This window comes from Hyperoodon ampullatus (assembly GCF_949752795.1).
Source record: "Hyperoodon ampullatus genome assembly, chromosome: 12".
NCBI lineage: Eukaryota > Metazoa > Chordata > Mammalia > Artiodactyla > Ziphiidae > Hyperoodon > Hyperoodon ampullatus.
The window spans coordinates 47018342-47034722 of NC_136925.1; the positions used below are offsets into that span (position 1 = coordinate 47018342).

The 16381-nt window shown below is 39.4% G+C and overlaps 1 protein-coding gene across 2 annotated transcripts in view; it reads right to left on the bottom strand.

Annotated features, from left to right (window-relative positions):
* Positions 1-6929, bottom strand: part of GOPC (golgi associated PDZ and coiled-coil motif containing) — a gene marked incomplete at its 5' end in the record, with an annotated part of 38867 nt that extends 31938 nt beyond the window's left edge. For both annotated transcript variants that reach the window (XM_079716594.1, XM_079716593.1), the window contains one exon: positions 6642-6929. In XM_079716594.1, coding sequence (XP_079572720.1) covers positions 6642-6929 — 288 coding nt within the window. The remainder of the gene's footprint in view (positions 1-6641) is intronic.
* Between the last annotated feature and the right edge of the window lie 9452 nt (positions 6930-16381).

Sequence of the window (16381 nt, forward strand, 5' to 3'; positions counted from 1 at the left end):
TACAGGCATGTGTGATGAACCAATTCAAAAAGAAACAAAGGGAGTCAGAAAGGAGAAGTCTACCTGAATGTTGAACGGAGATCAGCTAATACATGGAGTAGGGAAAGGGAAAGGTCTGAGATGTGAAAACCCCTAGCAAGTGAGATAAGAATGTAAGTGGGTCAAAAAGGTTGGTGTTTAATGTGTGAGTTCCAAATTTCCAAAAATTGGCCCCTTTTTAAAAGTAATCCACATATAAATCAACTTGATATCATGGAGAAAAAAACTACCAACCAATTCTTAGAAACCAAAATGGGTTCACAAACAGATAATGCTACCACCAAAAGTCAGCTTTCACAAGCACTTGATAGTTCAGATTATTTCACTTATGACAAAGTCTTGGCCTTCAAAGAGCTTACCTTCTAGATGTAGAGAAATGTGGCAACCACAAGTTATAGTACAATATATAATAACAAATCTTGTAACAGCCCAAGCAAGTTCAAGGTGTTAAGACAGCCTCTGCCTATAGAGAGCAGAGAGGAGTTGGGTGAGGAAAGCCTTCACAGAGATGGTGATGTAAGTGGTGTGCTGAAAGATGAGTGGGTGTTTGACACTGTAGACAAAGGGGACAGAGAAGGTATTATACACAAAAGCCTGTGCCAAAGTAGAGATGCCATGAAAGAGCAGGCCTATTTAGAGAAATGCAAATAAACCAGTTTTATTTGAGGCAAAAGCAGCTAAGAAGGGGTGACAAGAGATGAGGACAGACAGACTGGACACTGATCAACACACTACAGAGTTTGAATTTTAGCCAGTAAGTAATAGGGAGGTATACAAAGAAGAGTGACATAGTCAGACTTGCCTTTTGATATGAACCATTAATATGAATCACTTTAGAATGATTTTGGCAATGAGAGGATGATTTGGAGGGGGTAAGAAGCAATTAGGAAGCTATGTTAGGAATATGCAAAAAAGGGATAAGGACCTTAACCATGCCTAACCTCCTAAACTCAACCCATTATCTTTCCTGCCAGACCCAGTCCTTCTCCTGGATTCCTTACTTCAGTGAATGGTGTAAGTCTCCTAGGGTTGTCATAACAAATTACCACAAACTTGGTGGCTTAAAAGAACAAAAATTTACTCTCTCACAGTTCAGGATGCAGGAGCCCCAAATCAAGGCACTGGCAGGGTTGGTGCCTTCTGGAGACCCTGAAGGAGAACTGTCCCATGCCTGTCTCCTAACACTGTGGTTGCCAGCAATCCTTGGCATTTCTTGGCTTGTAGACATGTCACTCCAATCTCTTATTCCATCCTCACAGAGCCTTCTTCTCTGTGTCCCTGTGTATCCTCGGAGGATACTCTCACTGGATTTAGGACCCACTGTAATCTGCTATGACCTCATCTCCATCCTTATATTAATTACATTTGTAAAGACCCTATTTCCAAATAAGGTCACATTCTGAGGTTCTGTGTAGACACAAATTTGGGCGGGGGAGCACTATTCAAGCCACTGTAGGTATCAACCAACATATTTCCCAAACAGAAATGTGGTATCATCCTTAACCATTCCTCTTCCTTTGCATCTAGATAATAATCAAATACTATTTCTACTCCTTTAAAGATTATCTCCTTTTCTTCATCCCCAATACCATTTTCATTTCAATAACACTCTTGTCTATATAGCAAACTCCTTGCCACAGCACTGGTTGAACTCAATTATTACTCTCATTACTGTGCCTGTATTGCCAGAGAAAGTCATACGACAGGGCAGACTGGTTGTACCATGAATTTATGATAACTCCAAATTAGTCCTCAGCATTGTCTGGCAGTCCTTCTATTTCTCTGGCTGACTTGCTCTCCCACTCTTCCATTACTATTTCAAATCTTTTTCACTCTCCTCGAGCTCTTACTTTCACCCACTTTCTGCAGTTGTCCCAGGCTCCTATTCTACAGAGAATAAAGAAGCCGTCACACAAAACACTCCCGCTTCTGTGCTTATCATCTCTCCTTTCCCTTTAAGTATAATAGCTGTCCTTTCAATATAAAGCCATTCTCTCTACATGTATTTTGGATTTTATCTTCACTCAGAAATCTTACTAATTATCCTCTCTTTCTCTAGAATATTCAGATTTTCCCTCAACTAGATGCTTCTCATTGGCTTGTAAACATGTTTAAGTTTATTTTTCCATTAAAAAAAAGAAGAAAACAATACCTCACTTGAACTCCCCCTCCCCCTCCTGGCTATCCAGCCACACTCAACTTTTCCTGCTTGTTTTTTTTCTCTCCACCTCCTCCTTCCCCAGCCAGACATAAATGTGTCTTTGGAGAGCTTGGTTTCTCTAGTTCTGTAGTCTTGGGCCCCTTACTTAATCCCTGTAAAATGGGAATAACAATACTAAACCTACCCCACAGGACTATTTTGAGAATTGGGTGAATCAATATATATAAAAGACCTAGCACAGAGCCTGGCCCATAGTAATTGATCAACAGTTAGCAATATAGTATTGCTAGCAATATATAATATCCATCCATTTATCCAGCCAACTGACACCTTGGAGTCATCCTGAATTCCCTCATCCCTCTGTTCCAACCCATCCCTAGATTTTATTTTTACTTCTCAAATCTCTCTTGTTCTGAACACTTTCCTCCACCTCTGCTATCCTACTCCCCTCATCTCACATGGATCAGAATTAAGAGCCCCCTAAATGGTTTTCTGCATTTATTCTTGTTATTTCCCCAAATTCTCTCTTATCATAGCCAGAGTAAACTATTCTAATCTCCTATCTGAGGTTACCACCTAATTTAAAACATTTCCCATTGTTATGATAAAGTCCTCAAATCTACTACATGGTCTAGAAAATCATGTAGATATTGTCCCTACCTACCTGTTCAAACTTATTTTGCATCTCACTTCTTTTGCCCTAAGCTCTTATAACACATACCAACTCTCAGTTCTTCAAATGCATTAGCACTCGCCCATCACAGGTGCCTTCTACATCGTGTTCTCTCTCTACCAGAATGTTGAACGATGCTCCTATTTCTCTTGGCCTAATTAATTCCTACTCATCCTTTATGTCTTAACTCAATAGTCTTCCTCAAAGAAGACTTTCTTGATGCCCCAGAATAGGTTCTCATTACTCTATGTACCTCAAAGTTGGAATTTCACATTTATATGATAATTATTTCAACAAATTCCAATAAAATCCAAAAACAGTGATGATTATGTCCGTTTTTGCTCTCCATTGTAACTCAAGTGTCCAACACAGCATATGGTGCATAATTAGCACTCAATAAATACATATTGGAGCAATATTAAACTTCAAGTTCAATGCTGCAAAACAGCCTCATCGCTTGTTTAAAAACAGAATAGCTTTCCTATACTAGTCTAGAATGCTGCCCAGTTCATCCAAGTACGAAACTAAATATGAATAGCCTTGGTATAAGTAAGTAAGTAGAAGGGCAAAGGGAAATCGATGTAGTAATTATTGAAAAAAAGAGCAAGGATGGGGAATTCCCTGGCGGTTCAGTGGTTAGGATTAGGAGCTGTTACTGCCAGGGGCCCAGGTTCGATCGATCCCTGGTTGGGGAACTAATATCCCACAAACCGAGTGGCCAAGAAAAAAAAAAACCAAGGATGGACAGGTGAGAATGGGGGCAGATTATGGGGGGGGGATACTATTTTTGAAACCTACCATTTTATGGCACTGAAACTGTTCAATGAGCGGTTAACAGCCAATGTTAAACAAATTGCAATAAAACTGATACACTAAAAAAAAAAAAAAACCAAAATCAGAATAGCTTTAAAGCAGTAAAAGGGTAGTATATCATTAGTTCTTTTTCAATGTGGCTCTAGATGGCTGTGAACAGTAAATCACTTTTAAAAAAGATACTTATTCAGCAATTGCTGAGGGAAAGGAGGACATGACAGAAGATATATTGTTTTGCTGTTATTTTGAAGAAGGGGTGAACAGGCAGAAAACCGTACTTCAAGGAAGAGAGGTGAGTTTTTCTAAAGCACTGGTTCTCATCCTTTGTTCTACTCCAACACACCTACTACTGCTACTATTACTATTACTGCTACTACTTTCCCAATCAGTACCTGTGACTCCAGCACAGCTATCACCAAGTGGCTCATCATAGCAGGGATTCTCAAGCAGGTGGGAAGTATAAAAGAGATGTGAGTAATTTGAAATGCACTACCTCAAAACATTCTGAATTCTCTGCCTTCCCCTTCCCCTTATAGATATCCCTCTCCCAAAATATAATTTATGGAAAAAAGCAGTCACATAGATGTCACTTATATGTAATTTTTTAATGTAACCTTTGACTTTTTTTGTAGCAAAATTGTTTTCCTAACTACTATATTAATATTAAATTAACTACCTAAAGACAATGAGCAGAAGAAGGGCAATCTGGAAGGATACTCAAGACCAATTTAAATATATCATAAGTTACTCATACTGGAGGTACCTCTCTTGATTATAAAAATATTTTATTATGGTAATATGGTTTAAGGTATTAATCTCTAAAACCACCAAACTTTGGTGCACATCTGCTATATCAAACTGTAAGTGACCTCAAATATTATGTCTTAATGTCCATATCCTTAAAACAATAGAACTAATTCAATTCACTTACTAAGAAATAAAACAGGGCAAGAAAGTATGGAAATCTTTTCTAAAATTTCAGGATCTCAAAAGATTGCTAACAGTACACAGGGCAACCTCTGAAATTCTGCAGATGATACAATGGCAGATCTACTTTGAAAAGCACTACTGACAATGAACCTCTCTCCTCAGCAATACACACAAATTCCATGAAAACTGTAGAAACTGCTAAATATAGAAAGAATAACCCCACAGACAGAGAAGTCAACTGTAACTGAAAAAACACACAAACAATCCCCATTTCCTAAGATCTTTAAATCAAAGGCTTCAAGCATGTTCAAAAAACATGCTCACATTGTGATAGGCTAGCATTTATTTTGAGAAATAATGCCACCTTCTAAGCCAGGACATGGAATCAGAATATGTAATTATAATTTCTAAAAAAGAACATGCATAATTTATTATAGCTCTGAGTACTCATTTAAAATATTTAAAGATGATAAAAACTGAGCATCACCTCCTGCTCATAGAACAATCATTTCTCCAAAATTAGGTTTTATATCTGACATCCAAATAGCACTTTAAAGTTTCCTTAAGTCATTTAAAAAATGAATTAGATCTTGTTTCACTTTTTAAAATCTGTTTATCTCCGTAAATACTCTCAGTTGTAGAGTAGCAAAAGCTACTCTTGCTCTGTTATTTAAAGCTGAAGTACTATTTCTAAAGACCAACAAATGCAATTTCACTACATGAATAACCATCTTCTAGAAACTACCACTAAAGCAAGAATTCAAGAGGCATTTTCATATACCTAGATTAAGAAGTGATTAGCTTCATATCAACACTTCCAACCTTTTCAGAAAGGATGAAAGAAATTAACAGTCCTTTCAGTGAACAAAAGTCACAAAATCTCCCATATGCAATTCTATGCTAATCAAAGCTAAATTATACCACCTTTTTCAGGACTGACAGGAAAGAGAAAGAATGCTACCCACTAAGCAAGGAGAGGATGCATTTCTGATATTCATATTGATTTGGATCCAATGGGCATTCTCAATCACCACAACTGATAGTAACGATGATTTCTCACAAAGTCTAATGTTCAAAGAGCTGTGCACATCATTTATTATCCTATTTTTACCTACTTTAAAATGAAAGACCCATTCTCTTATTTAAATTATCTAGTTAGAAAATGATCTTTATGTAATAATGGTAATCTATCATGATTTCTAAATACTGTAAAAATTTACTTTTCTGCAAAAATGGTAGGTTTGGGGTTTTTTTTGGAAGCACCACCACTGCACTCACACCCACAACCAAGATTAGAGACTAAAGCAAATGATCATCCTTCACACACTCTCAAAAATAAACCCAGACTTTGGGAAAGATAGTAAAGTACAGACAAAATCTCAATGTTAGAAGTCAGCTGAATAATTGTAGGGCGCTCTGGAGGGATGTGCCTGTAACTTAAGGACCAACTAACTGTAAACTGAAATAGACACTGATATCGTCTTGCTTATCCCACTAACTTTTCTTAAGAGCTTTGATCATATTCCCCTAAATAGTTCGTGCAGGCAAGGAACAGTACGTCTGTGTACAACAACAGAAATTGACCTGAAATAGTTAAAAATAAACAGGACTGTGTCTGTCTGGTGACATACAAACCTAGTTTACCAATGTGAAAGTAGATCTAAAAACTCAAATGTTAAAAGGTGAGCTGAAGTATTCTTATGACAGAATCTCTGAGCTTCAGTTAAGTCTGAGATCTGTTAACGTAACAGGCACAAGTAGGCTGGAGTAATTAGTTCCTGCTTCCTCCTCACAGAGATATAAGGAAGGTGGACGACAGGATCCCGGGAGACCCACACGTCAGTCCACACACCTTTTTCTGCTCTAACCTCACCTCACTCCTTTCCTGCGCGCGCGCGCACTCCCCCGTCACGTAGGAAGCCCAGGTGCGCCGGCTGGCAGTTTTCTAGGGTCGTTTCACAGGTGCGTTAAATGAGGTCTGATGACTGGAGTTGAATGCCACCCCCTCCAGCGCCCACAGCTCACCTCTAGCTTGTGGTTGATTTGGGACACAGTCTGGGCTTTGTGGCAAAGCTGCGCAAAGCAGGAGCTCAGGCTGGTCATCTTCTGTCTCCCCTCATAAGTGATGTCCGCCTGGTCCGGATCGATCTCGCCCAGGAGCAGATCCACATCCACGAAGGCCTTGTCGAACTCCTTCTCCAGCACCTCCAGCCACCGGAACATGGATACCCCGCCGGGGGAGACCCCCACGGCGCATGAGGCGCCTCCTGGGCCCCCGCCGGCTCCTGCCGGGCATGGGCCGCCCGCCGACATGGCGCCGTCTATGGCCTCCCCCGACTGCTGCTGACCTCGCAGTCCACCCGCGAGAGGAACTGATGGGCCTGCGGGAACCCCCGCGCACGCACGCTCCGTCGGTCCCCTCTCTTAACCCTTGCGCGGCTATGCAGCCCCGGAGGGGAAGGAGCGGCGAAGCTGAGGCGGCGGCGGTGGCGGCGGCACACGGAAGACGCGGGCCGTCCCACCTCTCGGCCCGCCTTCGCCGCGCATGCGTATCGAAGGCCTCGGCGGACGCAGCCAGGAGGGATGAAATGGGCGGGGCTGGGGTGCGACCTTGGCCTATGAAAAGCCTCTGCTTGGGACCGCTTGTCAGCGGCCATATTGACATCTGGCAAATTCCTGCTTGAATCCCCGAGAAACCGAGGCGCGTGGTGTTGGGTTTCAAGTTGGAAAGGCCCTAGGAAGAGAAGGTTGTCCACGTCGCAGAGAGGAACAGCTTCCACCCGTTTGACTTAATAGTGGGTGGGAGCCGTTCTAGAGTCGTCCGGGAAAGTTGCCGCGGTGACGTCCGGGAGCAGGGAAGGAAGAGTGAGGAAGGGATGTTTGAGCCTGCGCAGTGGCCACGTTTTACCTTGTCCAGTCCAGTTCTTGTTTAGGGTGAGGTGCGTAGGGTGTGTGGACACACTCGTTCTTCTCGGTAAACCAGGCCTTAAATTCCGGGTGGAACCTGCCTAGAACTGCAAGTTGAAGGGCAGCGGCTCACCAAGTTTTGCTGAATTAATATGAGGTCTTTTCTCTTGTGATTAAAAGTCAGGCAGCCTTGGGTTCAAGTTTTAAACTCTGTCCCCTATTAGCTGTGCCATCTTAGTTGTATTCTTTGTGTGTGTGTGTGGTACGTGGGCCTCTCACTGTTGTGGCCTCTCCCGTTGCGGAGCACAGGCTCCAGACACGCAGGCTCAGTGGCCATGGCTTACGGGCCCAGCCGCTCCGCGGCATGTGGGCTCTTCCCGGACCGGGGCGCGAACCTGTGTCCCCTGCATCGGCAGACGGACTCTCAACCACTGCGCCACCAGGGAGGCCCCCTAGTTGTATTCTTTAATGTCGAAGCCTCAGTTTCCATAATTTACTTCACTCAGTAGTAAGGTAAAATGCTTAGCTCCAGTGATTGGCACTTGGTGTGCCTCATTATTCACACCACAGGTCATACATTTCCAAAACAACTATCTAAAAAGGTGTACTTATTTTAAAAACTGGAGTAGTGTTCCTACACGTGACAATTAGGTAAAAAAAAATTATGAGGATTCATATATTCATAATTATATTGAATGCAGAACCCTGTTGAGGCATCGGGGGCACAAAAATGAATGAGGCATGACCCTTAGCAGAACTCATAGGCTACTGAGTCTAACCCTTATAGCTGCAACTTTAATTTGAATACTCACTCTCAGCCCCCTTCCACTTCAATAGTAGCCCAGTCTTGAAAACAGAAGGAGAACCCAGTCTGATAGAGTAGAAACTGCCCCTCCTAGGAGACTTGCCTAAGGGAATATTTTACTGGCTGACGACAGGCTCTTCCCGTTAATCTCCACCAAAGCCTGCACTGTGGGCCCCTCACTAATGCTATGCCAATGAGGAATAAGAAATCATAGCTTTAGTTTGCTCTCTGGGTCAGGGCAGACTGTTTAGCATAAAGTCCTTTGGCTTCAACAAACTTAGCTAAGCAAAACTACTCAGAGATCCTTGCCTTGAGCTTAAGTAGGCACATTCACACAGGTTTTACCCAGAAATAATATAAAACTAAGATTTGCATCTTCCCCCTGCTCCCTTCCAAATTAACTTTTTTTTATCCGCAGTATTTGCAAGAACATCATTACTACAGCTACTAAGCTCCCACCACTTTCTCTATTCATAATATAGTTAGCAATTCCATTTTCAGGAATTTAAAGTCCGAAAATAATTTAAAGTTGGGGTTGAGGGGCCCACGTACATATGGAATCACAATAATAGCTTTCAGTTATTGAATACATACTATGTGCTAAACATTGTGCTATCTGCTTTACTTCTTTGACTCTCACAAAATCCTGTCAGTTAGCTGTGGTCAGTTTTTTATAGACGAGTCACAGAGAATTTAAGTATCTTGATAAGCTTGGTATACAGCTAAAGATGCACTGAGGTGAGATTTCGATCTAGGTGTCTTTTTCTCCCAAGTCTTAGCTGTTAATCACGGGGTATAGAAGGATGAGGAAATCCATTTCTTCATGTTTAAGTTACCAGTGTAATAAATTGGCAAATTTATTACAAATAAAAGTTTTTTTCAAAAAATAATTTTTTCCCAATTATAAGCCATATACAAATCTATTAATATATAAGAACTATTATCCAAAAAATTAACTGTAATACTCATTTTCTATTACTTAGCACTTTCTTTTGTTTATATGAACTACATTTGAAAACAAATTTCATTTCTTTAAAAAAATATATCATTCAACTTCCTGCTATATTGTGTGGGTACAACTGAAATGCATTTTAAGTGTTTATATGTATCCAGTGCTCTGATCCTTGGTGAATACCCCCATTTTCGGGATTGAAGAGCCCGAGTCCATTTCTGTGTACAATTTTTACAACTCCCAAGTCACACCCTCTATCTCAGAACACTTTCATCTCATATTGTCCCTTCTCATTACCATGCGATGTAACAACTTCCGCATCCCTGTGTGCTTGCTGCTTGGTGCTATGTGACTATTTCAAATGCTCATGAGGAACCCTCTAGGTATACATTATCTTTTGCCCACCTTGACTGGGGTTCTGCATTTTTGCAAGTCACAGCCTAACATGGAAGTGAAAGGCAGGGTTTGATGTTCTAGTGCTGCCATCTGTTGTCAGTGTGCTCTATCTACACTTATTGCCTTGTTTTGGTCTACTTTGGAATTTGGAATAGTATGTAATCTCAATACTTGTGGGACTTATTTTCCTAGGGATAATAAAATCTTGATACTTCTGTTTGCAATTGCACTGGCAGAAGCCTCCAAAAACTGTTTCATGAATCATGTTTGTGTGATTAAAAATTTCTTGTATAACTTAAATGTGACAGTCTTGTTTTAAGAATTTAAGGGTTTTACCATAAGGTATTACTAAGAATACAGTGGGGGACTGAGGAAACTGGGAAAAAAAGGAAGATGCTAAAGATTTCTTTGGTGGGTAGTGGTAATTAGCTGTGAGGTTAGTGTAGAGTTCAAACATTTATTAGCACATCGTTAATTGCAAAGGCACTGTAGTGAATGGGCATAGAAGTCTCCCTCTCCTTGGACTGGAGAGGGAGATTATCACTTACTGAACGCTACTGTGTGCCAGGCCCTGCACTAAGCTTCACATGTTTCATTTACTCTCCGGTAATCCTACAAGGAAAAGGAAAAGATATTAAGTAAGTATTATACCATTGGTCACTAGAAACAATTGTATAAAGAGGGCCAGGGAAAACCTGCTACCATTTTATTTGGGCAATGTGGGGAAAGTCTTGGAATATCATAGTCATATGTATTATTTATATTTATTCATATTTGCTAACAATCTGAAATTCTGTGATACACATGCTGAAGAAGTTTGGGCATTCCAAGGTGATTTATTAGCTTCATTCTCCTGATTATTTCTCTTGCATACACATATGGAACAACTGTTTGCCCTCTTGTTCTTAGAACTTGAGAATTTTGGTGCAGTGATGTAGGATTAGCTAAGAAACCTCTTCCAAGAGGCCTTCCTTTATTCTCATTTGGAACTATTGACTCCATCCCTGTTCAGTTTCCTGCAAATACCTGCTATAGTATTTATCATACATTTTTTGGAGCCCCTTGGACTGTGAGCTCCTTGGCAATAATAATGGTATCTTGCTTATCTTTGAATCCCAGGTCCTAACACAAGATCTTGAATATAGTAGGAATGCTGAAAATATTTGTGCGGTCAGTTAAAAAATTAAGACATTACAACAGTCTACCTAGGAAATTCTAAAGAATTAGAATTTGCTGCTAGAGAGCATAGCTAAACATATTTTTTTATATTGGCTCAGGAGTTAGGAATATCTATAAAATATATGTTAAATATCTATAAAATACATATTCCTTTAAAATCCAAGGAATATTTTTCCCAACCTAAAGAGAAAGGTTCATTTAACAGTGATGGTTGATTTGACCAATAAATCCAGTATAATTTAGGCATCAAAAATTATTTTACCTATTCCATAGTTAAAATTTATAAGATACTACATTTGGTATGGTGTACCCAAACGTAAAAACAAAACACAGCAAAAAACAATTTGAAAAAGTCCTATTACTTATTGTTAAAATTGTCATATTACTCAAAGCAATCTACAGATTTAACGCAATCCCTATCAAATTTCCCACGACATTTTCCCCAGAACTAGAATAAATAATCCTAAAATTTATATGGAACCATAAAAGACCCAGAATTGCCAAAGCAATCTTGAGGAAAAAGAACACAGCAGGAGGCGTAACCCTCCCAGACTTCAGACAATACTACAAAGCTACAATAATCAAAACAGCATGGTATTGGCACAAAAACAGACATATGGATCAATGGAATAGAACAAAGAGCCCAGAAATAAACCCACATGTCTATGGTCAATTAATTTTCAACAAAGGAGGCAAGAATATACAATGTGGAGAAGACAATCTCTTTAGCAAGTGGTGTTGGGAAGTTGGACAGCTGCATGTAAATCAATGAAGTTAGAACACACCCTCACACCATACACAAAAATAAACTCAAAATGGCTTAAAGACTTAAATATAAGACATGACCCCATAAAACTCCTGGAAGAGAACATAGGCAAAACATTGTCTGACACAAATTTTGGCAATGTTTTCTTAGGTCAGTCTCCCAAGGCAATAGAAATAAAAGCAAAAGTAAACAAATGGGATCAAATCAAACTTACAAGCTTTTGCACAGCAAAGGAAATCATAAATAAAATGAAAAGACAGCCTACAGACTAGGAGAAAATATCTGCAAATGATGTGACTGACAACGGATTAATCTCCAAAATATACAAACAGCTCATACAATTCAATAACAAAAAACAACCCAATCAAAAAATGGGCAGAAGATCCACATGAAAAGATGCCCATCATCGCTAATTATTAGAGAAATGCAAATCAAAACTACAATGAGGTACCACCTCACACCACAGGATGGCCATCATTAAAAAGTCTACAAATAATAAATGATGGAGAGGGTGTGGAGAAAAGGGAACCCTCTTACACTGTTGGTGGGAATGTAAATTGGTGCAGTCACTATGGAAAACAGTATGGACAATATGGAGTTTCCTCAAAAGACTAAAAATAGAGTTGCCGTATGATCCAGCAGTCCCATTCCTGGGCATATATCCAGACAAAACTATAATTTGAAAAGATACTTGCAGCCCTATGTTCATAGCAGCACTATTTACAATAGCCAAGACACGGAAACAATCTAAATGTCCATCGATAGATAAATGGATAAAGAAGATATGGTATATATACACAATGGAATACTACTTAGCCATAAAAAAGAATGAAATCATGCCATTTTACAGCAACATGGGTGGACCTAGAGATTATCATACTAAGTCAGACAGAGAAAGACAAATATCATATAATATCACTTATATGTGGAATCTAAAAAAAGTGATCCAAATGAACATATCTACGAAACAGAAACAGACTCACAGACATAGAGAACAGGCCTATGGTTGACAAGGGGGAAGGGGGGTGGGGGAGGGAAGAATTGGGAGTTTGGTATTAGCAGATGCAAACTAATGTACAGGATGGATAAACAACAAGGTCCTACTGTATAGCATAGGGAATTATATTCAATATCCTGTGATAAACCATAATGGAAAAGGATATGAAAAATAATATATATATAGGTATAACTGAATCACTTTGTTGTACAGCAGAAATTAACACAACATTGTAAATAAATTATACTTAAATAAAAATTTTTTTAAATCCCTATTACTATATTTTTATTCCCTAACACTCTCAGACTGCCTATAACTGCTTTTCCACTGTTACCTGAGCTACATTCTTCATTTACCCTTTCCCACAGCTCCAGGTTTGGGTCAGCACTATCTAAAACCACCATTTATCAACCACGCTATCAGAGTTTACTGATCATTGATGCTTCCTCTTTCATCCACTGTCAAGTTACTGTTTACTTCTCAGATTATCAGACCTTACAGATCAAACAGACTCCCCCTCATTAGCCTCTGTCATTTATTATATTTCTTCCACATTAGTTCTAAAAGGGGCCCAAAACAATTGCATTCTGAACGCCATTTAACATTAATTATCTTTTCTTTGCATGTATATTTAAAAGTATAAAAATATTTTAAATGATTGCATTAGAATTTTTGTAGTCTTCTAAATGAACAAATCAGAAAAGTATAGTGAAACAATTACACAAAAAGCCATGTCACAACCATTGTTAGAAATATAATTTGTTTGGTCCTTGGTTGCAACTCGCTCAAATCTCATTTGGCTTTTGTGGTCATGATGAGCAGGAGTGAGGGTGAAAAGATTTCTATAGTGGACATTTGTCACTACAAATAGGGGACTGTCCATATTTGAACCCCTTTCCTTTGTTTAGGGAATTCCCTTCCTTATGTGACTGGAATATCGGAAATAGTGTCCTCCTCCCATAATGAACTGAAAACATAAGATAATCACTTGCCCAGCTCTGTGACAGATAGAGCACAGGTATATGACCTGGGTTCACCTGACCAAAATCATCCACCTAAAATTTTTAACGTGGAGATAGTGAGGCAGGGATTGAAAGAATTCTTGTTGGTAGGGAGTAGAGAGAGATGGGGTGGGGGTTAGCTGCATCCTTTCTCAGTAGCCAACAGTGCAGACAACGGTATCCAATTTCCAGTTCAATGGTGGAGGCCAGGGCATCCATGTTGTGCGGTGACACTCACTGAAGTGTGTGATTCTGGCTATACAGCCTTCCTTTATCCTTGTCCATTTCCAAATCTGGTTCTCCAGGTTTTCCTACAATTCTGTGTGCTACCCAATTTTCTTTCAATAATTCCTTTTCTTCTTAAGTCGGCCAGAAATTCGTTTCCATTGCTTGCAACTAATAACCCAAACCCAAACTGATACAGCCATCCTTTTTTTTTTTTTTTTTTGCCACACCACATGGCTTCCAGGATCTTAGTTCCCCAACCAGGGATGGAACCCGTGCCCCCTGCAGTGGAAGTGCAGAGTCCTAACCACTGGACCACCAGGGAATTCCCACAACTATCATTTACTGAGACCCTATTTTTGCCTATGGACTTGACATGTCTTAGTACATTTCCTCTCTTTCTTCTGTAAAATTGAAATTATTTCCCCCATTTAATCTTCATTCTACAGAAGAAAACACTGAGGTGTAGAGAGGTTAAGTAGTAGAAAATTTTATTTTTTCTTTTATTTTAAATGTATGCTGTTTTTGCAAAGAAGAAGCAAACAAGTTAAAAAAATCATATTCACGATTATTTTATTCTTTAAAATTTATTTTGTCTCAGAAAGAGATTTTAATAAATTAAAGTCTTCCGTTTAGCTCTTGGTTGATCAGTTTTATAATAAGAATCGCAAGCTAATCTAAAGTCAGGGAGAATTTGGGTTAGTCAGTTTCTTCTCTGGAATTCAGTTGCCCTTTGCTTTTAATACACCAAGGAAGGCCAATATCTAGTGCATAGAAGCACACATTTGTGTTTATTGCAGGGTTTCTTAACAATGACACTACTGACATTTTGGACTGCATGATTCCTTGTGGTGCGGGCCGTCCTGTGTGTTGTAGGGTGTTCAGTAGCATCCCGGCCATTACCTTCTAGATGTCAGTAGCACTGCCTACCAACCCACTCCCATCCTTTTATTGTCATCAAAAATGTTTCCAGGGCTTCCCTGGTGGCACAGTGGTTGAGAGTCCGCCTTCCAATGCAGGGGACACGGGTTCGTGCCCCGGGTCCGGGAGGATCCCACATACCGCGGAGCGGCTAGGCCCGTGAGCCATGGCCGCTGAGCCTGCGCGTCCGGAGCCTGTGCTCCGCAACGGGAGAGGCCACAACAGTGAGAGGCCCGCGTACTGCAAAAAAAAAAAAAAAAAAAAAAAAAATGTTTCCAGATATTGCCAAATTGCCCCTGGTTAAGAACCACTGGGTTATAGGAGGGAAGAAAGGATTATAACTATTGGGTTATAGGAGGGAAGAAACCTGACAAAACTATTCACATTGTAAAGGAGTAATATATTAGAGATAATGCCAAAATTGCAGGAAAGCTATAGAAATACCATGGAAAAGAAGAAAAATATATTACACAGTATAATTTCAAGGATTAATCAAAGACAAGGGAATCCCATGGCTACCAACAGAGGATAGAAAGTGAAATTCATCGCTATGCTGCATAACAGAAAAATTAGCTGTCATTAATGGTAGATGAAAGGTTAGGATTTTATAGGCATTTCATTTCAAGTAACTAAATATGAACTTACCTTCTTAGCAACACAGGAAGTAAGTGTTCAATGAGTATTTCTCTTTACCGTTTCAAAGTCTAGGCTGAGAAAAAAATTGTCTGATTTGGAGAAAAGGTTTGATTTGGAGACAGGACTGAAGTTTTTTTTTCCCGTCCTTGCTCCTTTTTCCAAATTTTCTTTTATTGAGCATTACTTTGCTATTTGAAAATTCTAAAAACTAAAAAATAATTCTATTAGTGGACAAAAGAAATAAATAATAAAGCTTCTTAAAAATCAGAATATTGACAGAAAAGAAATCTCTTATCACTTCTTGTCTCTGATAGGAAAAGAAAACAGAAGGTAAACAATCAGAAAAGAGGAGTAGACAAGTCTTTTGGGAAAAGCACACAAAAATCCTTTCTCTGGAAATAGAATGAATTGATTACTAAAGTAAAGAAACTTTTGCCTTCAAAATGAAAATTGTAGCAAAGAGAGGTAAGGTTGAAGAGGAGATCTGAGAAGCTTTTCAATATTAGAAAGGGTTTCTTTAGAGCAATCTGCTGAGGCCAACCAGCATGGGGAAATTTAGGTCTTCCATTTACGGGGAAAGAGCTTCTCTATATAATCTTTTGCTTAAAATGCTTTTAAATTCCTTCAGCAGGGATGATCACAGCAAGACAAAAAGCCACAACAAAGGGGCACCCAGGACAAGGGAAACCTTCCCTCGCTGGTAGGAATTCACAGCCAAGTTCCTCTGAAGAAACTAGAATCCTTTTCTTCCATTATTACAAATAAATAAAGATAATAGACCTAGTTTTATGTTTTATTCTCATTTGAGTCAACAATATTTTTGAATGACAAAATATTTTCTATATATGATATTTGAGTGATCAAGTGACAGATGAATTGAACAAGTTATCTGTGGCTCTAAATATCTCTCCATTGTACCCCCATTGTTTTACTAGCAATAAAATGTTACTGAAACAACAATAATAAATAGAAAACCTGCC